Source organism: Pseudopodoces humilis, chromosome 2 (genome assembly GCF_049639895.1).
Source record: "Pseudopodoces humilis isolate 2021_Gansu_Grassland_sample_001 chromosome 2, ASM4963989v1, whole genome shotgun sequence".
In the NCBI taxonomy this organism is placed as follows: Eukaryota; Metazoa; Chordata; class Aves; order Passeriformes; family Paridae; genus Pseudopodoces; species Pseudopodoces humilis.
The window spans coordinates 52,499,416-52,522,643 of record NC_142201.1 but is presented as its reverse complement, the minus strand read 5'-3'; the positions used below and the strand labels follow the sequence as shown (position 1 = coordinate 52,522,643).

The following is a 23,228-nucleotide window of genomic DNA, read 5'->3' as shown; positions in this document are numbered from 1 at the left end:
ACGGGAGTATTTGTTCATTCTCCTGGGAAACAAAGCAAAGGTGAAAAAAGTAGGCCTGCAGTCAGGGTAAGAGAGAAGAGTATGAATACTTTTGCTACATTTGGTTAGGTAGGAAGAAAGTAGGAAGAAAAGCCAAAGTGCCTTTAAGACGCAGAAGAGCTAAGCCTATAACATCAGCAAATAAAAAAAGGAGGGGATCGCAGAATTTTAATTAATAGATTTCTAAAAAGTGACTGTTCTCAAGCCCCCGAAGAAAAAACTTCATGGACTTCGAAGTTCAAGAAGAATCATGGACTTAAGGCTTAAGGGGAAGCAAAAAAAAATATGAAGGAAGAAAGTACCTACTTTTTTCCAGTGGTGCCTTAAATATTGTAGTTCCCAAGTGAGGGCTGATGCCATCAACTGGTTCACCCTGCTGTTTGACCCTAAGAAGCATTATTTAACTACCCACCAAAAAGGACCAATCTGAACCTACCAAGACTTTCGCTTTTCAGGAAAAAATATTCTTAATTTAAATGGTCAGTTCTTTAGTATTCTGTCAAATAAATACTTTAGCTCAGAATAAGCAAGAAAGCTCAGCCATCCCTTGCTGACTCTGCCAAAGTGAAGATTGGTTAGATTATGTTATTTCTCATCTTCCGTTTGAAACAATCTGTTTCTCCTTGTGATTCAGAGAACTGAAGGATGGACCTTCTGGTATGATTTTATTCTAAACCCACCATATTGTTTTGGTAAGCTTCTTAACAAGTACTTCTGTATATTAAATTCTGAGTATTGTTGGTACTCCTGCAAGATAAATTAACTTACAAGCATTCAGTGTACATGCAGCCTTCCCTCATTCAGCATGTGATAAAATGACAAACTAGATCACTTGTGGGGCTACTGACAATGTATTTCTGTTTCATAATTTATATGTATTAAAATGAAAGATATCTATGTTAGTACTTGCATCAGTTGTTTATGATTTGTGCTAGATTTTTCTTGCTGAAGTTTTATGCATTTTTGAACCACAGTGTGTGTATTCAATAGTAATTACTTAAAGAATTATAGAACAATTGGTGCTTTCTATTCAGAATTTTTGGCAGAGCTTGAAGTCTCAGCACAAGTGGAAAAAAAATAATTTGTTTTAGAAATAAAAAGTGCAGTTTCTTTCATTATTACACTGGCAGAAATATGAAAAATTTTCACACAGAAAAGGGAGCAAAATGTGAGGAAAAAATTTTGAGAAAGAGGTACAAGACCCTCTCCACAACTCTAGAAGTAGCAAGCCTTCCTGCATTAGCAATCTTGATTCAAAACTGGGATGTGGTCAAAAGTGAAACTTCTTTTAGAATTTCAGCTACTCTCAACTGGACTTTTTCCCAGCATGCAGAGTAGGATAATACCCTGTCTGTGTAAAAAGAAAGGTCCACAACTCCAAACAGCAGGAGTGCTGAAGTCAAAACAGTATTGCTTGACAGAACTGAATAAGGAAGTCTGAACGCTGCATTTACTTCTTTTTGTTTTTATTAACAGGAAAGATGTGCCCCATCATACACTTGTCATCATTCCAAGCATCTATCACCTGACTTTGTGTATGATGTTATATTGCTCGAAGATGATTCTCACAGACTGAGCTTAAAATAAGAAGTTTCGACTCAATTGAAATGCAAAGACAAAATACTGCATTCCTCTCCCAGCTGAGCTTTTATTTAATGTGCCAGATTAAGAAGCTTGCTCTACTTTACTGGATCAGAGTCAACACAGTTTGTTCAAGAAACTCAGAGATAAGGGGGGGAATGATTCCTAATCAGGCAAAATTCTCAATAAAATAAATGGGCACTTTGCCCAATTATGTTCTGCAGAATTTAAAATCAATATGTTTGCCTCAGCTGAGTCTGAAAAAGTGGACTGCTGCTTTTATACCTATATTTTGGGACAGCTAACTCAATACAGAAGAGAATAAAAACAAACTTCTCGCTTCCTGATGTCGGTCTTTATCAAGCTTTAATCAACTAGCAATCCCCTGAAGAAAATTCACACAGCAAGTTGGAACAGCATAATCTGAAGCTCCAGTGGGTTTGGATTAAGTACAAGGCATTTTACCATTGTGTTAAACTACTTAAAAAAATATCACAGACCCATGGACTAGAAACGTGATTATTTTGTCCCCCGTGATTAGAAAATAACATCTATTTTATAACTGTGCGAGTTCCTGTTAAGGGCACAGACTACCATAACAACTACACTCAAAAGTATTTAATTTCTTAAAACAGTGGATGTATTCTGATTTGCATATTCAACTGTTTTCATCAGTATCCGCCTCAGTCTTTTCCTGTTAATTTCATGCTGTCATCCTGTTCTTAAGATGTTAAAGTATCACAGATACTAAAACCTGAAACTCAATTTACATAGCTTGGACATTTTTTCCAGAGACGTTTATCTTTAGAAAATACTAAAAAATGTTGTTTATACGGATAAGTATCTCAAAAGTGGGCCATGAAAGACAGTGTCTATGTAGTATCAGAGATAATTTCAATGTGCTTAAAACTACTCCCTGTATATCACCCTGCAAACAGAGTAACTCGGTAAGTCAGAGCTACGTATTTGGTACACAGCTATAGTAGAGCTAAACCTATAAAGGCGGCACTTGGCAGCTCAGAGGTTAAACTGGTAATTGTGAAAGGGACTGAGCTTCAGCTTCTGTAATTCTTGTGATTTAAAGTGAATTACTGCTTCTTATTTAAACCCAGCTATTGCCCAAGGAGCTGCAAGAGAAGGATGTGTGCCACAGGACAGAAAAAAGTGTTAGAGATCTTTTCACCTTCTTCAGCCTGTTTGTGGGATATAGAAAGAGGGATTATTGCACAAATATGAGGAGACAGATTCAACCCTTGAATACAAGCAAAACCATCAGGGAAACAGTTGTGATTTCACAAATACACAATTAATGAATATGAAATAAGAATTGGGCTGAGATAGCCTTTACTTAGAGTAAGTAGAGTTACATGCAGCTGTAACCTAAAAAAAAATAAAATAACTTGGGAGTAAATGATCTTAGCATCTTTTTGGCCTTTGTCCATGACTATAAAATGGCATTAATATCAATGTGACTCAGACTTGAGATCCCTGGTCACTATTGCAGCCAAAAGCCTAAGTATATGAAATCTCCTTGGCTCTGCTAAAGCACTAGTGCTAAATTCTGGGAAATTATAACACTGATTCATCTCATAACAGTCTATATATAACAGCAAGACTAGGCACACTTAAAATTATGCACTATCTTGCCCCAAGGTTAGCAACATATTCCTAGTAGAAGGAAGAATGTTATTTTCATTCCCTGCAATCATGTGATAAATAGCTGTAGGGCAGATTCAGCAAGATCTCGAAGGTTATGATTTTACAATATAATGAATGTATGTCTAGCTCTCTGCCACCTGAAAAAGCAGCAAAACAAAGCAGGACTTGTCAGTATTTTGCTTATGGCAGAAATCAGACATTGTCCAGATCCCTTTATGAGACACACTGCTACTTCTTAACTAGTTTGATTACAACATTCACTCCAATACTTCAACAGTTCAGCTTTCCAGCATATGGCATAATTGGAAGCAGCAGCCAGCAGGTATCACATGTGAATGGAAAATGCCTCACACTGAGTAACGACTGACTGTATCAAGTATGTGGTCTTGTAGGTAGGTTTATGAGGGGAAATAATGCTAATAAAAGTATATTGAAAATGAGAGGATGGGTGAAATATCTGTGCAGTATATGAGGCAAGAAAATTACCTAAAAAGTTCAGAAAGAGAAAATATCAAAAAAAGTCACTGAGATTAGCTTAAAAAAAAAAGAGATGAGACAATACAAAGGAACATTTTAAGAGATATAAATCCCAAACCTATGAACAGTTTCAGCAGAAACTTTAAAAAAGGTAGAAGACATACACTGAGAAGTGCATTCTTAGGACCAGGAAGACTCAAGTTACTGAACAAAGAAACTACAAGAAGGCAACTCATACCCAGGACTTCTTACCTCACTTGCAAAGGAACTGACATTTGTTCCTTGTCTACTCATATATTGCCAACACGGAGCAGACCATGGATGAAATGTTTTATTCTGATCATGCTTCCTATAAAATACTGTGTTTTACTTTAGTAAAAATTGAATACAGGCACATCTATACCACCACCATCACGATGTAATGGCCTGTTCTGAATCAATGTTTGATTTTGGTGATTCATATTACTGCGCCTTAAGGGGTGACTGAGTTATATCCATTGTATGCAGCTGCAATCGTTGGCAATCGAGCATAGTTTGCAGAACAGTAACATCGATGTTGAAGATTATGAAAACGCATTGAAATTAAACCAGATGGTGATGCAAGCCTGGCAGGAACACTTAGGTGTACCTCTGCTAATGTCATCAGTATTACATGTGAAAGTCCAAGGACTTCAATTCAACCACGGGACCAAATTGTATGGTTTTGCCAGACCATAGGACAGACTCACTTGGCATCACTTGAGAAGTGTTAAAGGACCTAGAGTAAATACACTCGTAATTCATATCCTCAAAGGCACCACACTGCAAGAGAGTGCAGCATGATTTCACACTGAAGTAGGTAAGGCAGTATAAAATCCTGCTAATGATAAGGTATTGTAGATTCACCTGTACATAGCCAGTAGAGATCAACCCCAAGTGAATTGTTCCAGGATGACCTTGACCAGCTACAGTAAGGTAAAAAATACCTCTTTCTTGTCTCCACAAGGATTTTACATTTAAGCAGATACCTCACAACAGCAATCTTAATATAAAACACATTTTTTTTCAGTGAAGATGGATTCTTAAAAAAATGAGAAAAAGGCACATGTTCAAAGAGTAATGAGTGTACAGCACAGTCCAAATGTAAATGAGGTTAGGTCTACCTCAGTCAATTGCATTGTGCAGAAAAAGACAAAACTGATATTTCTCCCTTTGTATTTCAAAAGATTTCTAAGAGCAGCAAAATTTAAAGGAGAAAATGTCAAACAAATTGGCTTCACAGACAGAAAGAGCCATAAGATTTCTTTGTGTTTACAAGACTGAATCTTCTATTGCAAGAGTTAATGCGCTTTGTGAAAGTTACTATGGCATGGCTTATAAGCTTCAGCGAGATGTGGTGGCAGTTCAGACTTCATGACAGAGTGCTAACTTATCTCTGATACTGAAAAAAACTAATGAGGTGGTATATAGTTGCAGAGCGGTGTTACACGCAGAGATATGCAGGTTTTTTTGGTTTTTCATTATCTGTGTCACTGTATAGTCATAAAAGTAATGAAAACCCAAAACAGGCAGCAAAAGCTTAAGGCTTTAAAGCTGGAATAAAATTGTGACAGTGTTTTCTAACAGAAATATGATAAATTTAAGCAATATCAGAAAAAGCCCCTGATACTCCCACTAGCGTTTTCTGCTGGGTCTAAGGTCTCATGGGTAGTGCTTAGGTGAAGATCACAATTAAGCTAACACAGGCAATTTATTCTCATGCTGGTTTTATTCAAGTTGAGGCAATGGCATAATGTTAAGCAGTCTTAAGGATTCTCTTTGTTATGCTTGTTGCCTATGGCTTTTAATTGAAGATGCTATCACAGCATTCCTATCAGATGCCAAATGTCATGAGCAGTAGCAAGCAGGAGCACAGTGCAGACGGCTCTCCTGACCCCCAACTATCTCTACTGAGGACAGCAGGATATAAGATATAACACTTTTCAGTAGCTAGAGGCTTACTGAAATGAATTTCTACAATGCTGAATGCAACTAAGGCTGGTATTCAGCACTACGACATGAAAATATTAAATAATACCAAGTGTGAGACCAAATGCAGAGCATTTTTTAATGTGGTCACCACTGATCCAAAGAATGAAAGTTCTAAAATTGAGAATTACTTCTGTGACATTCTTTTGACAGATAAATATCACAGATGACAATGAGAAGTACTTTGTCTGGAGGTGATCTGCACCATCTATAAAGCTTCAGCAGGCGCTGAATGAAACTGCTCAGCTGAAAAGTGCTCAGCATACTGCTTTGAAGTAGACTCAAGGATCACTGACAATCTGTATATCACAGCAGCACTGCCAGCTTTCTTATTAAAGAATAAGTTTTCCTACAAGTTCAGTCATCTTTAAACCATTTTGAAATGTAAAGATATATGAATGTTTTCATCTATCCTCCCAATCTCCCTTTCAAATTGCTGAATTCAAGAAGCGCTATCCAGTTACTGAGTTGCAATCTCTGCTCTTCTGCTTTGTGATTTACATTTTTTGTTCTTGTTTTCAGAATCAATTTTATATCATAAGTCTGTGAGATAGCAAACCTATTACAAATTGTGAATGCATTATGCCATATATGAGAAAAGTATGAATGATCTTACAAAAAGAAAAGAAAGTGAGAAAGTAAAACATATATTAAATAACTATTTTGACTACATGTTTTAACTACAACACATATAGGATGTCTTCTCATATTATTCTGCTATCCAGATATGCTTCCAAATGTTTCAAATCCTTGAATCTTAAAGAGCATGGTTCATTGAAAGTCTTGTGTGGACACAAGCCATGTGTGGTTATGAGTTGGGTGTACTACAACAGATTGTATATAAAATGTGCCACTTCTGTACTGTGGTACTATTTATTTGAGGGGGAAACTCAAATTTCTAATACGTGCATAAATATGTTTTACAAAAATAAGCATGAACAAAAGAAGAGAATAAAAAGTGAAACATGAAAAGACAGAGAGAGTATCTCAGAAAAGAAAGATATGTATTTAAGCATCAGACAAATGACACTATTTTTCATATCATTTATAGTGGAAGCATGAAGACTAAAATACTTCACAAGCCATTAGTTTCTTGGTACCCTGTGACGGATTAGAATATTTCTTAATCAACTGCTAAAGCACAGAAGGGGGCCAAAGCCTAGATGCAGCAAACCTGAGTGATACTGAAATCCAGGGATGTTCAGAGGGGATGTTGTAAATAGACACATCACAAAACCTAGAAGTGCATCAGTTTCTCAAACCTCTCAAAGAGCACCTATGATTTCTTAGTCCAGAATTTGAAAAATCACATTAAGAAACAAAACTTCTGATTTGCACTCAGGAAAGCAGATCAAAACCACAAGAATGTTACAAGATTCTAATTACTTGCTGAAGGTTCTGGACCCCGCTTTGCCCAGAGGCAGTTTTGAAAGCCTACACAGCCCACCCAGAAGCGGTTCTGTCCTATTGGTTAAATACTTTGGGCTGCCTCAAGCTTGTTGCAATGCATTAATACTGCAGCTAGAACAAAGAATAACAAAATTAAATGTATTTAAGTGTCATGTATAGTTTCATCTCAGTCACACAGGATGGACATTCACAAAATTTGTAGTCACCTACAGCTCCATTGTCCACCTGGACTGCACCAGTACTCTCAACAAAATAGGCATTAGAAGCTAAGACTAACAGGATTGGAGTGACCTACATTTTCTAAATCCATGTTTCTCATCTGTTACCCCACTATAGAAAAGTACTGCCATTTTTAAGTTTGAGGAAGAAAAAAGATGTTGTGAAATAAAAATAAAATGCCAATCACAGCAGAGGATCACCTATCTTGTCTCATTTTGTACTTCTGTTGATTGACAACCTGGTGCTCTTGTAGCATACAAAGGCAAAAAATCAGGTGTTCATTTCAAACTGAAATGTTTGACAGATGTAACAGCTTTCTGCAATAAAACTGATGAAATCTCAAGCAGCAAAGTCCATCTCCTGTACAGTGGAGACATTAAATTTCAACAGGCAATGTTTACTGTCCTTAGCAGATGCAGATTTAATTTGGAGGGGAGGGGTGTTGTTTGGTTGGCTGGTTGTTTTTGTTAGGTTGGGGGTTTTGTTGGTTTTGTTTGCTTCTTATTTATCTGGCAGTAGTTAAAAATACGGGAGATGACTAGGGCTTTGCAAGTGGTACACAACCTACCTCCTGCTGCTCTGGATACTGCAGACTTCAACAGCATCCATGTTTCAGAGTACTGTTGTCAGAAACTGAAGGCAATTTCAAATTCTCTTAGCAGTAACACTAGCATGTCAGTGATATTTTGACCTGTATTTTTGCAATGGTGAAAGTGAAACAGTCTGACAACTGACTGAAAATTCATACTGCTATAGACATATACCTTTCACAGAAAGAGGTAAAAGAAAAGTTTTTACACTATAATGTGAACGGCCTGTAACTAAGATTCACAGAACAAGGTACCAAGGAACCTGCAGTGCTGCAGAAAACCAGAAATACTCAGAACAGCACCAAAACAAAATAATTGATGTTTCATTGCACCATCTTAATAAAATAGATAGCTGATGGCCAGATAATGATTTAATAAAAAGTCAGTAAGACTCTTTCTGCTAATTTGGAAGCCTTTGAATTTGTGCGATAATCTAAAGAAGACTTTCCCAAAGGCAACTGTGCACATACATTTTTGTGCCCAAAACATAATTCAAATAATACCTTCACTTAAAGAAATACATAACGCTAAAACCCTTCTCTTGACCTCAGTGAGAAAAATGGACTAGATAATGCTCTTTACCAGGAAACTGAAGAATATGGATCACACCGAATTATACTCCTCACTGGATGTGGGATACATCTCACCAAGCTGTGTTGCTCAGCTTTGACAACCATCTTAAAGCACCATATTTCTTTAGGGTAGGGTAAATCGAAACCCACTGAAGCAGATTAGACTTGTTATAGACTTAGAAGTCAGACAAGATGAATCCTACCATAGTGTCAACAAAAGCAGAATGCACTGTGTGCACAGGTGCGACCAGCTAAGTGTACTGGTGAAAACTGTACAAATTATATTTTCTGTGCACATCACTTGCAGACATAAGGCTAGATCCACCATCGGAAGCTGGGCACCTGAAAAATCGTGATGTTCAGATACATTCATCACATGCTCTAAGAAGAGGGACTAGAGCAACAATATATATTCCCAAATAACAACAATATTCCCAAAACCTATCTCACTGAATGGAAAATTACTAAAACCAGGAGTTAAATACCATTCCCTTTCAGGATGTGCATGCTGTCAACACAGGAAGGAGGTGTTCTTTTAAGCTTCATTAGTCTGCACCATTCTCTGGAGCTCCTGGATCCCTTCCTATAAAATCAAGCTTTTGTGAAAACTTTCTTCCAAAAAGTTTTTGGTAAAAGAAAATAGACCTCAGTGGTCAAAGCATTTCACCATGAAGTTCAACAGAGAAGTTACATAGGTCATTATGTAGAAATATATGCATCCTACAGAACCTTTACAACAGAAAGACAATTGTTTCCATAACTTTATGTGTTTTGAAGGAGACAGATATTTACATCTAGCAGGCTTAGCTATTTAAGAGATACTACTGCTGGCTACCAATCAACAAGGGGCTGGAAGAATAGCAAAATACCGTTCATAATTGAAGCATGGTCTTCCTCTTGACTTTTTCAATATTTAAAGGCTGTATGACCTTAGAAGGCATAGGCTAAATTAGTTTATTTGATGAAAAATATTGTACAGGCATATTTTTAACACTTTTTAATGATAATGAAAACCAATCAGAAATTTTTCTTAGTAGCAACACATGAAAGTCTAGGAGGTGCTAAGAACATCCTTCAGAACTACAAATGAAGCATCTGACTATTTCACTGGAAGAAATGAGGGCAAATGAACGAATATCAGTTTCAGGCTACAAAGTGTTCTATAAATCATTATCAATAGTGATTCTCTTTAAGCTATCAGCCAGTAAGAACACCTGATTTCATCTTCTGGAAGAGGTTGTTATTATAAAACTCTGCCTTTCTGCAAACCTGAGGGGATTGGAACAAAGGAATAAAGAAAAATCTGACTGCTGGTCTTTCCCATTTCATAAAATTCAGCTCAAAATAAAAGTATTTTTAATTCACTTTTTAATTCACTTCTGATTAATTTTACATATTTTGGAAAAATTATCTCAATATCATCCTATTGTTTTTATAAAGACGTTGACATTAGAAAGACCTGCAGATGGAATAAACCAGCAGATTTATCCGAGCTTGAATGCAACTTCAAATGATGAACTCTTTTTCTAGAAAAAGGCCCTTTATAGTCCTCTTGTAACAGGAAGTGTGCATTTTCCAGACCAAGTTTCAATTAATAATATTAATATTAATATTTGTGCACAAAAAAGTTCAGTGTGACATTTCACAAAAGAAACTGCAAAACTACAACATCAAGTCATTGGAAACTACACATTTTATACACCAAAAATCCTGACAAATGAAGAATTACAAAACTTTCTCTCTGTGCACCGGAAGATGCAGAATAACCCATGTCAAGAGTTTAAAACAAATCTCCGCCCCCGCCACCTCACTTGCTGCAAAGGAAAAAAGAAGCAAAGAATAGGTAACTTTTGAGATTGGTACAATTTAGACACCTCAGTATGATTACAAATCAGATTTTAAACTTCCTTTCTCTGATTTATCCCATATAATTCACAGTATACACAAAACCCAAAAATTAAATTTGGAATGAAGGCAAAATCATTCCAAGATTTGAAAGCCCAGTTATTTTTAGAAAGATCAACATGAGTTTTGCACCAAAATTGTAGCAGCCTTTTTGTTTTCCTGAAACCCAGTTGTCCCAGGAATAGTATACACACAGGTTTGTATGGCTACAACAATACTGCTGCTCAAAACAATTTATTCTTTGTTCTTTATTTCAAGTTTGCATAATTTCACAACCAATGAAAAAGTAGCAATATCAATTTAAGGTGTCTTCCGCCAGAAACAGCTATTTCTGCTTCAAGAGAGAGTTTATAGCTCACTAGAAAATAATCCATTACAAGAAAATTATTCCTCTCCATTAAGAGGAACTTTTTTTTTGTATGGTGTTTTAATTATAAGGGAATGGTTAATGTGCATTTTGTGTCTAGACTAGCACTTCAAATCTCAGTTAGGTAAGATGCTAAAGCCCCTTATGTAGCAAATGTCTTTCTAAAAGATAGAAACAAACAATATATGTCCTCCTCCCCCCAGCACTTCAGTAAAATATGATAGCATCCATTCATCTCTTATCTACAGTCTGGTAAATCTTTCCACTCAATGGAATGTTATCTCATGTAAACCAGAAATGAACTGATTAAGTGCCCGCATCAATGTATGGGGATAAATCATTTCACATACATTGTGCCGCAGGCTGGAAAGCCGAAGAAATAAAAGAAGGAAAAAATAAAACATGATTCTATGTACATTTTTTTTCTTCAGCAAATACATGGACATTGCAGAAGGTATACAACATAGCTGTACTTGAATAACAACTGAGGAAACTTATGAGTATAGATTTTACAGAGCACCATGATGTTCTGTGAAAGCAGTGATACCAAAAATTCAGGTAGCACCTGTAATTCCTGTTAGATCTTTCAGAACACTATATTTTTTCAGTTAAATCCTACATGTTCGATGCAATTAAATGGTAAAGTAAGTAGATACAGCATATCCTGAACTAAATGAAACTCGAATCCAGCTATTCTTGGACAGAAATTGCCTAGATGAGGATCTATCTATCTATCTATCTATCTATCTATCTATCTATCTATCTATCTATCTATCCATAGGCATTAATCTAATCCAGGGCATTACTGGCCCTGGACAGTATTTATCAAGATAAACATTGCAAAAGTAATAATCCTGGAACTGATGGAGCAAAATTACTCAGGACTTGAAACCTGTGCTTCAGACAGGTAGACTGTTCCTGTAAAGACTTGCTGAATGTAAATGGGTCACAGTTTTCATATTTTTAACATCTGTTGTTTATACCCAAGAAAGCACATCAGGGGCAAGAAAATTAATTCCCCAATTGCTGTCAACTGCGTTAGGGAACAGCAATAAACAGCTTACTGTAAGCCTCTAGCTACAATAAAATTGCTGTCAATAAAGTGTGGCTGATATGGTTTTGCTGTGCACGAAGAAGAGTTTCTTTGGAAGTGAAAACCTGAAATGGAAACTAAAAAGATTCTCCCTTGTTCCTATACACAAAAGAACATTATCACAAAATTGCAATAGCATAAAATTCTCAAGATCGAGTTCTCACTCACGTGTGTGGCACAAATTTCCTAGCATATGTGAAACTTTGGCTTTGGATATCCAGGACAGATGAGACTCCAGTGATTCTGATAAAAATCTTTTGCACAGGAAACATTTAAAGAGAAATTAAGATTACTAAGCTTTTACTGTCTGATCCGTATACACAAAATGTTCCCTACTCTAGTTTAGCATGTCTACCATCACTATTGAAAATGGTATTATAGCTTAGGGTTATGTTCAGATGTCCATTATAACTCCCAGATTTCACATGCTCTTAACTTTCTGAAAAATTCTTCTTTTCAGCTGAAATTTTCCATGCTTGGTCTCAGCTCAAAGATTAATTTCTTTAGATAGTTCAGAGAAATCTGTTAACCTATTTTTCAGTTATACAACAATAGAAAAAATGCATTGTACATTATCACCATTTCTAATATTTTAGTATAGATATACAAATATACAGAACTAGAAAACAATTGAATTTTACATGCAGACACTTTTCCAGATGACTAGTCCTCACCCAAGACTAATATCCATGCTAACACATAAACCAAACTAAGCATACAAAAGAATGTATGTATTTTTTATTTATACTGAGAGATGAAACAAGGCCACTAAAAATAATACTGCACGCAGAATTGTGGAATGCTATGGTTACAGAATTTTAATATTTGCAGGTGACGTAAGCTCTGCACTGCTGTTCAATGCAGATTTCCATCAACTTATGCACCTTGAAATTGCCACTCTGGGCGTATCAAATTAAGAGTCATTAATGTTTTCAGCTTTTCTTTTCTCTTACATAAACTCCAAACTTACAAATTTAAACACTCCAGAGCAAGATAGCATCAACTAGATTTGGCACGTAAAGCTTAAGTGATGTGCATTGATCAGCAGGAGCTTGGTTACTTGTTCCTTGATCAGACAAGAAGTCCATTGGCTGAAAAAGGAATAAAGCAATCTTCACAGAGCTTATGTTTTCGAGTATAAGATTAAAAATATACTTTAGCATGGAATGTAGCTAATGTGTCATTCAAGCCCCAAATCCTTAATTCCTGCCGCCAGAGAACAGAAATACAAGGACAGTGTTAACATATATTCAACTTTCCTGAATCTTCTAGAACTGTGCATGTTTCCAAAATTTTTAAATTATTTTGATTCAGAAAAGTGCTTACAGTGTGCTTATGACTTTTTCTTGAAGACAACATCTCAAGTCACTTGGACTTTAGGGATCTGCTTCAGTTTTACCACGTTAAATGAAAGTTAAGCACATGCTTAAATGCATTTTGATTAGGAATGAAGACTGAAGGTTTTGCCCATAACCTATACTGATACATATTTTTAAACCTGTGTTATTTGTCACTGCTGTGCTTTAAATCTGATTAAATGAAGTTGTTATAATTTAAAATTGGGATAACCACAGTAAATTTGCCTTAATTTCTTTTATTATTTAAACTATTGTTAATCTAATGACATTGAGTAGGAGTTTTTGTCTGTTTATTTGCTTTTCAAAAGAGGTCTTTCACATAGAAGAATACAACATGTCGTCTTCTGCTGTATTTCTATGTAGCTGTTTGGTGTAATGACTTACTAATTTGAAGCGCATTTTAGAGTTCAATCAAATACTGAAAAGAACACTGATTGAGAAGCCTGCATAGATTTCAGTATTCGTTATGAGTCATAACACTGATTTTGGAAGCTTAGCTATATAAGCTGGTGGTGTGCAACATCATTTCTATACTCCTAATTATGTGAATTAGCATTTAGAACAATCCCAAGTTCAAGTATTCAAAAATGCTCTTTTCAGAGCATCCACCAGGTTTACTGCAAGATAGGCACTTGAAGGAGGCTTTGGTTTTCATACTGGGTACTTGTGAAACATCAGTCTGTACAATTCAAAGTCACATGTAATAACTTAACCACAGAATTTCCACTAAAATTATTGATGAATGCACAGAAATTTCCCACCAAAATAAAACCCAAAAAACCCCACAAAATCCTCCCTAAAACCTAAGAATCTTTTTATTGAACAATATATTTTATATTCTAAAAGCTTTTTGATTTAAGACCCAGTTCTAACAGATTTCTAGGGCCACATGCCCATCAAAAGTATCGGGATTTTGCTTGAATGAAGTCCAAGTGCTGACTTAGGTCTCAGCTCTTTGCTAATATTAATGTATCTGCAAGTCACACTGTGTGTGCGTTTACCTTGAACTAAACAAAACTGTAAGTAAAGGTGGAGAATGCTAGTATTTCTTAGACATACATTTATCCTATATTTCATCTTTCCCTATCCTAACATCATCCACAACAATTCCCATGTTCTTTACAAAACACACCAAGTTACTGAATATATATATACGTAACCTAACTCAACATTAGATGCAGAGAAATTAGTTATATTAAACCTGAAGAAAACAGTACAATGGCACAGAACTAAGTATCTCTTCCTAAAGGAATTTGTAAATTTTTTTTCTCAGATGCTGTGGCATTAGCACACACTACTGTTCAGTAAGATCTTTAAATCTGAATACTTTGCTTAAAGGCAAAGTATCTCTTCACAAATTTCTATCACAAATTTCAAAAGACCTATGATGGTGTATTTCACTCCTGTGCCAATGAGTAGTAGCTAAGAGGAATCTTAATTTTAGGAATTACAGACAGAAGAATAGGAAGATTGTTGATGATTACTACCATTGATGGTTATACTACTCCAGCCAAAATTGACAAGGAGGCATAAAAAGATTTCATCCTCTAACACTCATTGGGAGGAAAAAACCAAAAAGACACTATATTGTTCCCCACATAATAAAAATAGACAAACTCAGATTAGGTAACTGTCTACCTAAGAAAGAGCTGTATTTTCATTTATATATAATAATATGGCTTTTTTCAGGGAGCAACCCAAATCATGAGTATCTGCTCACTTGAAAAAGGACACACTAAGACCTCAGTGAAATTTGAATACAGTCCATATATAGCTATAGATATTATTAAATGGAGACCAGCATATTTAATGTAATGAGCACAAGTAACTCTGGAAATACCACCAGTTGTTTTTGTATGGGTGTGGGAATTTTTTTTTTCCCATCATGTTTAATTTGGCCATGCAGAGCTTACACATTTACACATTCTGTCAGGTAAAAAATTCTGGGTGTCCCAACTGTCTGTAGATACTACGGGGAGTTAAGTCTGAGTTTTCTGATAGAGTTTGGAAAGCTAATTTATGCCTAAATTAAAATAATCTCAGAATAGAAAAGGAATGTGTGGTTTGGGGGGATTACATTTTGTAACTAAAATTGAGGAGAAAACTTCAGATGAGTAAACACAGACTATGCAGAGCTCTTCTATAAATTTTTGGTTATTTTTTTTTGTTTTTTTGTTTTTTGTGTCTTTAACTTACACTGACAGTATGTGTACAGTGCTGTGAGATGGCTGGGGAGTAGACCCTTCTTTGAAGTCCCTTAGAGAGATTAGGGGTTTGTGAGATTCTTCTGTGGTGTTTTCAGTGTCTCATAAGGAGTTGTGTCAGAGCAGTTACTTTAGAAGAACTGCCTCCAAAGTGCTTGTTTTATTCTTAGCATCTTGTCAGTGTGACACCTTACAGACACGCAAAGTCAAGACACACTTCTGGGAACGGCACATTCATCTCAGATAAGGCTAACGCAAAAACGAGAGGATGACTTTGTCCTAAACTTGGCTACAGTCAAAATCGTTTTGCAAAGACAAGCCTAATTATGTCTCACTTGGTTCCCTAGGATCCATATCCCTGATAAATTCAGACAAATTGCCATCACTTGGAGGGTACTGCGCCCGCAAGGAACGCGGATGCGACTCCCGGCACCGACCGAGCGAGCCTCTGCGGCGGCGGAGCACCGAGAGAGCCGCCTGGCAAAGACGCAGGCCGAGCCAGTCACTAAGTGCAGGCTTCCCTGGCTGGAACGTCGGCCCGGCGCTCCCGGCGCTCCCGACCCTGCCGGCCCCCTCGGCCCCCTCAGCCTCCTCGTCCCCTTCAGCCCTCTCGGCCCTCTCGGCCCCCTCGGCCCCCTCAGCCTCCGCAGGGCTGGCGCGGGGCCAGCGCGCGCCGCGCGGTGCCTTGGCGCCATCTACGGGCCGCGCGCGCGCGCGCTCCCGCGGCGCCCGCCGACGAGCGCCCGTAAAATAAATTAAGACAGCACCGCATTTAAATCTTTATTAGCAAGGAATTATTAGACCTAAGGAAAAAAAACTAATGCTGGATTTGGTTGAAATATGAGTCTCTCAGCCTCCTAATCCCTCTTCATATGGCGTGTTTCACAGTTTAAAATGAGATATGTCAGATCACTTATGCATTACTAAGATGAGAAAATATTTACAATGGACTGACTTTTTTTCTTTTTCCTGCATAATTCAGATGTATTCAGAGAACGCATTCCTTTCAAACGTATGCTTTGGCAATTTTTTTAAATATGCAGCAAACTGTCTATGCGATACCAAACTTCATCTATTACAACAAAATCATGTTGAACTCAAACAAGAGGAAGACTTACGTATGGCTTAGTTATATCCAACTAATAAACCACGTGTTTCACTGATGAAGTAGCTCGGAAATTTGGTTGTCTTTGTTAGGGAAAAAGATTAACCCTTTTAGTAACACTAACTTAGCAAGGTTCCAAATCAGATTGAAACTGGAAAAGAAATTCAAGCCAACTCACTTTGAAATTTGAAACAATGTACATATCCCTTCAACCTTGAAACATTTCTGACTGAAATTTAGCATATATGGAAACAGCTCTTCAATAAGTTTTACAATTGGACAGTTAAATACTGGGGAGAAAAAAAAAAAGCATTTTTTTTTCAGTTTTGTTTTTGCATGTATGTGCACATGCACGGAGGCATAACATTCCTCTAACAATCAAAATTCTTCAAAACCCAAAATATCAGAGACATTTTGCAAACACATGGTTAAGCCCTGGGTAAATGATAAAGAGGCCAAGGTTTTTGTTTGTTTGTTCCTAGTTTTGGTGTTTGGTTTGGGTTTTGGTTTTGTTGTTTTTTTTTTTTGTTCCCCCCATAATGTTAACTAAATTAAATTAGAATGAAACCAAAAAAAAAAAAAAAACCACAACAAAATAAAACAACCCACAACACAGTGGCACTTTTAATACTGGTTGATCGGGCACTTGTATGCAGTACTTATAGACCAGTAAAAGTGCTCGTTTACCTGTCTGGTGTGTAAGGGGCCCTTTGTCTTGAAGCCTCCTTGGGAACTGCACTCTGAGGCACTGAAGTGATCTGAACTAGTGGAAGAGCGTTTGGAAAGGGTGTCACAACCACCAACAAAGGTGTTGTCCAAAGGGAGTTCCTGAATCACATGGTGCTTTTTCACTGAAACTGGAGTGTCAGGTTTGAGATGAAAAGCAGACTGCGGAGAGGCAGATTTGTAATGCTTGGCAAGATCAGGACTGTTAGGCTTAAAGGTTGATGGTGGTGCTGTGCCCCAATCAAATCTTCCTATACTTTGCTCCTCCAGCTCTGCTGGAAGGCTTATTGTCCCGTTGATAGGTTCATGAACTGCATCATCAGGTTTGGACTCCTCAATGGTCACAAAGTTCAAAAGGGAGCTCTTTGGAGATTTCCTTTTCTTCCTTTTCTTTTTCTTGTTTTGCTTGTTTTCCTGATTGGGAGACATCCACTCAGCACCTTGCTTGCTCCTCTGGGCAGCTTTGAATCTGGACGCATGTCGACAGCGAACAAGAACTGTGACAAATATCACCACTATGACAACCATGGCACCCGCCACAATAGCGATCATGATAGTGAGATAGTCCTCATTTTGGTAAGGTTGGCTACTGTCCCCTATGTTCCGATCCAAAGGTGTTTCCATAGTCCTGCGTATCAAGTCATAAATATAAGAGGCATTTCCAGCAGTATCATTTACATATAAAAAAACAAGCACAAGAGTATGCAGAGATTTGGGATAACCCAGATCACTTATGTTGACAACTAAGCGATGCAGCCCCACATCATTAGGAGTTGGTTTTTCTTCCAGAGTGATATTACCTGTCACTGGATCAATCCGAAACAAACCCTTGTTATTGCCACTTACAATCGTGTACTTCAGTTCAGCGTTCATGCCAGTGTCTATATCCACAGCAAAGACTTCGGCTACCACCGATCCTGGAATTGCTGAGAGTGGCACTAGCTTAAAAGAAGTATTAGAAGGTGGGTAGATGACAACAGGACTGTTGTCATTAACATCCATCACATTTATTGTTACTTTCGCTGTAGAAGAGCGAGGAGGATGCCCTCCATCCACTGCCTTAACATCAAAAGTGTAAGAGCTCTGCTGTTCTCGATCAAAAGAAACGTTGGACTTTATAACTCCAGAGTACGGATCCAGCACGAAGTTTTCATTGTCATTCAAGATGGATAGGGTCACTGCTTTATTTTCCCCAGCATCTGCATCTGTCACTGTGATCACCCCCACCGTGCTATACTTTGGTAAGTTCTCTGATACAAAAAACTGGAAATGATTATGAGTAAATTTGGGACTGTTGTCATTTTCGTCCAGCACAGTAACAATTACAGCTGCTTGACTCTGCAAAGGAGGGGTGCCATTGTCTCGGGCTGTAACAGTGAAAATGAAACGTTCCTGCTCTTCTCTGTCAAAAACTCTGGAGGCTGTCAAAACTCCTGTCTTTCGATCCAGATCGAAAAAGGAGGCATTAGGACCAAGCTGATAAACAATGTCTGCATTTTTCCCACTGTCTTCATCTGTGGCACTAATAGTTGTTAAGTATAGACCACGCCGGTTGTTTTCAGAAACTGACAGCTCAATTACAGGCTGGCTGAAAATTGGAGGGTTGTCATTTTCATCCTCCAGCTTAACTCTTACCAGGGCAGTCTGGTTCAAACTGGGCTTGCCAGAATCAGAAGCCACAATTTTAAAGCTGAATTCTTTGGTCCCCTCATAGTCCAACAAGGAAGAGGTCTCTAACAAATACTGGTTGTCGTAAACTGCTTTCAAGTGGAAGGGGACCTCTCTCTCAATGAAACAGATCACTTTGCCATTCACATCAGTGTCCTTATCTGAAACCGTAATTAGGGCAATCTTTGTATTGATGGGATCTTTCTCAGATAAGTACACTGTGCCATTGATGGGACTTATTATGTACCTGAGGTCTATGTTAGGAGGGTTATCATTTACATCAGTGACATTGATGGTGACAGTTGCCCGGGCTGGTGTAGAGCTACCATCACTAGCCAGCACTGTCACTTTGTGAATAGCAGTCTCTTCTCGATCTAAGGACCTCTGAACTGTAATCAGCCCTGTGGTGTTGTTTAAAGCAAAAAATCTTTTGGTTGCAGGGGCGACTTGGGCACCAAAAATATATCTGATTTCTGCATTGCTTCCTATATCAGCATCTGTAGCATGAAGCTGAATTACAGAGGTACCTACAGGGGCATTCTCTGGTATATGGACCTCTACTTGACTCTCTTTAAAGACTGGCCTGTTATCATTGACATCACTTACTGTGACTTGCAGGATAGCTGTGCTGGATTTCTGGGGGGTACCTCCATCCTCCACTTTGATTTTCATCACGTAGGTGTCCTTTTGCTCTCTGTCCAGGTTCTGCTGCACAATCAGCTGAGGCCATTTCTCCCCTTCCGGAGTTTCTACAATATCCAGTCCAAAGACACTCTGCCCGTTTAACAACTCATAGTGCTGCACACCATTGAAACCTGTGTCAGGATCTGTAGCTGATGGGATTGGAAAGCGACTGTTGATCAGAGTATTTTCTGGGATGGAGATATTGATGACAGGGGATGGAAACATAGGCGCATTGTCATTAGTGTCCTTTACAATGATTTTTATTTTGATCAGCCTAAAAAAGTCATTGGGAAGAATCACCACTTCAAGTTCAAAGAAACACTCGTTTTCTTCTGCATAGGAAGCTCCAGCACATAGTTTTTCTCTGTCTATTCTGTTAGATGTTGTAAAGATTTCCCCTGTGTTACTGGACACTTTGACCAGAGGTGCATCCCCTGCTTTAGACACCAGTCTGTAGACAAGGCTGGCACTGGTCCCTGTGGCAGCATTGATATGAGAAATGTTCAGGTCCTTCGGTATGTTCCCTATGGGCACGTTTTCAGGCAGCTCCTCTCTAATAGTGTAAATAAGTTCTTGAGCTATAGCAGAATCCAGCCTTAAACAGGCAATCAAAGCAGCCAACAGGTAAAAATCCCTCAGGTCCATGATAATGTTTTTATTCTCTTTTCACGGATTTTAGGACTTAAAGGTTTCCAGAGAGGAATGATGCGCGATTTGCAAGAGGAGGCATGCATGGACTTCAGGATGCATTACATCTCATTTCTTATTTGGAGACATCACTGTCAACACAACCACACAGAACAGCATTATTGTTTTTTTTAGGCATGATAAATCCACAATCTCCAACTACTACTTGTTTTTGCAATGCACGCTTCCAGCAGTACATTTTCCTACTGCTCCCTTTTACAAGCAAGCCCTCCGGACAAATGCACCAATATCCCATCGGCTGCCTTTGCTCAGAGCATGAATGAAAATAACTACTTGCAGGATTAAGGGTAACTACTGTTTTGATACGTACTTTCTGAATAATTTCTCAGTACACCGTGTAATCCGTAACGTGCATTCCCCCCTCTACCCTCCTCCACCCAGTCATTTGGTGCAAGTAAAAAACCTTCCCGGACTACTTCTGGATTCTAACTGCTATGTCAGCTGCCAAATGTAATTTGCTGTTTGCTTCCATACGTATTTTTTAGCTCTTGCTAACCAGATTTCTCTCTGCTCGCTGTGCCTTGCATGCCCCTCTATAGCTATCGTACTGGGAAATAACCACCCGGACATGCTGCTGCTGCAGCAGTCGTCACTGGCTACTTCACATCCCTGTTAACTGATGAGACAATAACAGGACTTACAGTTTCTTACACTCTCAGCTCAATGTTTCTTCTCCAGATGTTGGATACTTCTCCTTCTGTTTAATAACCTAAAACTTTATTTGTATTTTAAACACAGTCTAAATCAGGAGGCTGGAAATTCCAAATGTAACTTAGAAGCAGGAAGCATGTTTACAGATGGGGGGAATATACATTTTCTGATGACATGAGGAGGAAAAAAAGGTGCAGCCTTTTCCCAGTTGACACTGATCTCACTTCAGGATTATATTAGCAGCTGCCACATATAAATACTGCAGACTAATAATGCAGGTGGAAGGAAAAAAAAAAAAGAAAAGCGACTGACAGACTTCTGTTTGCATGCACTGCTAACCGCACATTATCGGGGTGCAAGGCTGCCAGCACCTACAGTTTGACGGAACTAGGCAGCCCTAAGCACTAATCTTATCTGCATTAAGCTGCACAGTAACTGATGCCTGTGATTACTTCCAGCAGAGTAATGCAGGTAGGGATGCAGAGACAGCGAGTAGGTGAGCTTTTTCCACCAACATCAACTGAATCCCAAACACTGATTCTTTCCCTAGATAAATATACTGCGTGTAGGCTTTTTTTTTTTTTTTTTTTTTTTCTTTAAAGGAAATGCATCCCACTGTAAGGGTAACTTTGCACTTACGTTAGTTGTCTACCTTTGACGATCTGCTGCAGCTAAGCAATGATCTGTTCCAGCAGATACAGCACAATGCATCTGGTAAACCACCAGTTTTGGAGAAATCAGCAGCAGCCAAACGCTTCCTCCTCGAGATATGTGTTGCTTCGGGGTGGCAAATTAGCAACTCCAGGGAACAAATTCACAGTTCTGTCGTTAGTCATCCTCTCCACGTTTCATTCCTATGAAGCGGCGATCCTTTGGGTGCCTAACGTGCACGCAACAACCCAAACAAACAGCAAGAGAAAAATCCGGTGCACTTCTTAGAGCGGGGGTATTTTCCACTCTGCACTGCACACCATTCCCGTCCCTCTCTCGGCAGAGCAGAGGCAGCTACATGCAGTCTGCAACTTCTGACTGGAAATGGCAAGAGTTGGTCTGGCGGTGCTTCTCCCTCTTTAGCTCTGGGGTGACAGTTGCCCAAAAAAAAAAAATAAAAAAATAAAAAAAAAATTAAAAAAAAAAATCCTAATAGGTTATTGCTTTAGTGACGGGAGGAAGCGGCGGCGCTTTCCCTCTTCCCTCCCTCCTTCCCTCCCTCCTTCCTTCCCTCCCTCCCAGCCTCTCTCCCTCACATTCGCTCTCTCCTTCTCCCTCTCTCTCTCTGAACTGAAATTCTTGATATAACTCTCAATAAGCCCAGAGGGAGGGTGGGAGCGGCGCGAGGCCACCCCTCCCGCCGCACCGCATTGGCCCGCGCCGGCGGGGGCGGTGGATGGCGGAGCGCGGCCGCGGCATTGGCCGCCGGGCACGTCGCTCCCCGGCCCGGCCGGGCGGGCGGGGGCTGCGCGCTGCGCGGAGGGGACCGGCGGGGGCCGGGGGACGCGGCGGGAGGCAGGGGGCTGCCGGCGGCCGGGGAAGCGGCGGGAGCGGGGCGTTCCGCGGGAGGAGCGCGGCGGAGACACGCGGGCGCGGCGCGGCCATCCGGAGGGCGGGCGGGCGCTCCGCGGTCGGGGGCGCAGCGCCCCGAGGGGCGCGGAGGGGGCGGAAAGCAGCGTCGGGGTTGCGCGTAGCTGAGGGGTAATTTGGAAATAAGGGCTTGGTGTGCGTTTGGGATGGTGGTGCGGTTTGAGGTTTGGGGGGGCGGGGGATGCCTCAGTGCGTGCTCGGTGTCGCTTGCGCGGGGCAGCGCGACCGCCCGTGGTGCGAGTCGGGCCCGGAGCGGTGGCCGTGGGGCCGTGGGGCCGCCGCCCGGCGCCGCGCGGGTTCGGAGGCAAGCGCCTGCCCCAGCCCGCCTTCGCCCGGTTCGGCCTTATATTTAATACATGCCCTTTCATCTATAATTCAGGCTGCTCTGACTCCAGCCCTGTCTCGGCTCCCATTTACGCCTGCACACCTTTCTCCTTCCCTTTCCCGAAGGGTCAGCCGGCACATTCGCCAGGGGAGGGAGAGAGCTACTCTGCTGGTTTGGGTTTTGTCTGCTTAAACATTGAACTGGAAAAGATTCCTCCTCTCTGTGGTTTGATAAATAATAAAAGTGATCGTTTCGCCTTCCCCATAAATGACACAGGTAAATTATCCAGCTAGCCACAA

The 23,228-nt window shown here is 39.5% G+C and overlaps 1 protein-coding gene across 2 annotated transcripts in view; it reads right to left on the bottom strand.

Moving 5' to 3' along the window:
* The window catches only part of PCDH9 (protocadherin 9), a 181,885-nt gene extending 159,875 nt beyond the window's left edge, over nucleotides 1-22,010 (bottom strand). The window contains exons 1-2 of one of the 2 annotated variants that reach the window (XM_088051584.1): nucleotides 21,663-22,010; nucleotides 17,274-20,443 (exon numbers count right to left, since the gene is read on the bottom strand). In XM_088051584.1, the coding sequence (XP_087907710.1) occupies nucleotides 17,274-20,309 (3,036 nt within the window). In that variant the 5' untranslated portion in view covers nucleotides 20,310-20,443; nucleotides 21,663-22,010. Of the gene's footprint in view, nucleotides 1-17,210; nucleotides 20,444-21,662 lie in introns of those variants that run through there. The other variant, XM_088051583.1, reaches the window with a different exon arrangement.
* Between the last annotated feature and the right edge of the window lie 1,218 nt (nucleotides 22,011-23,228).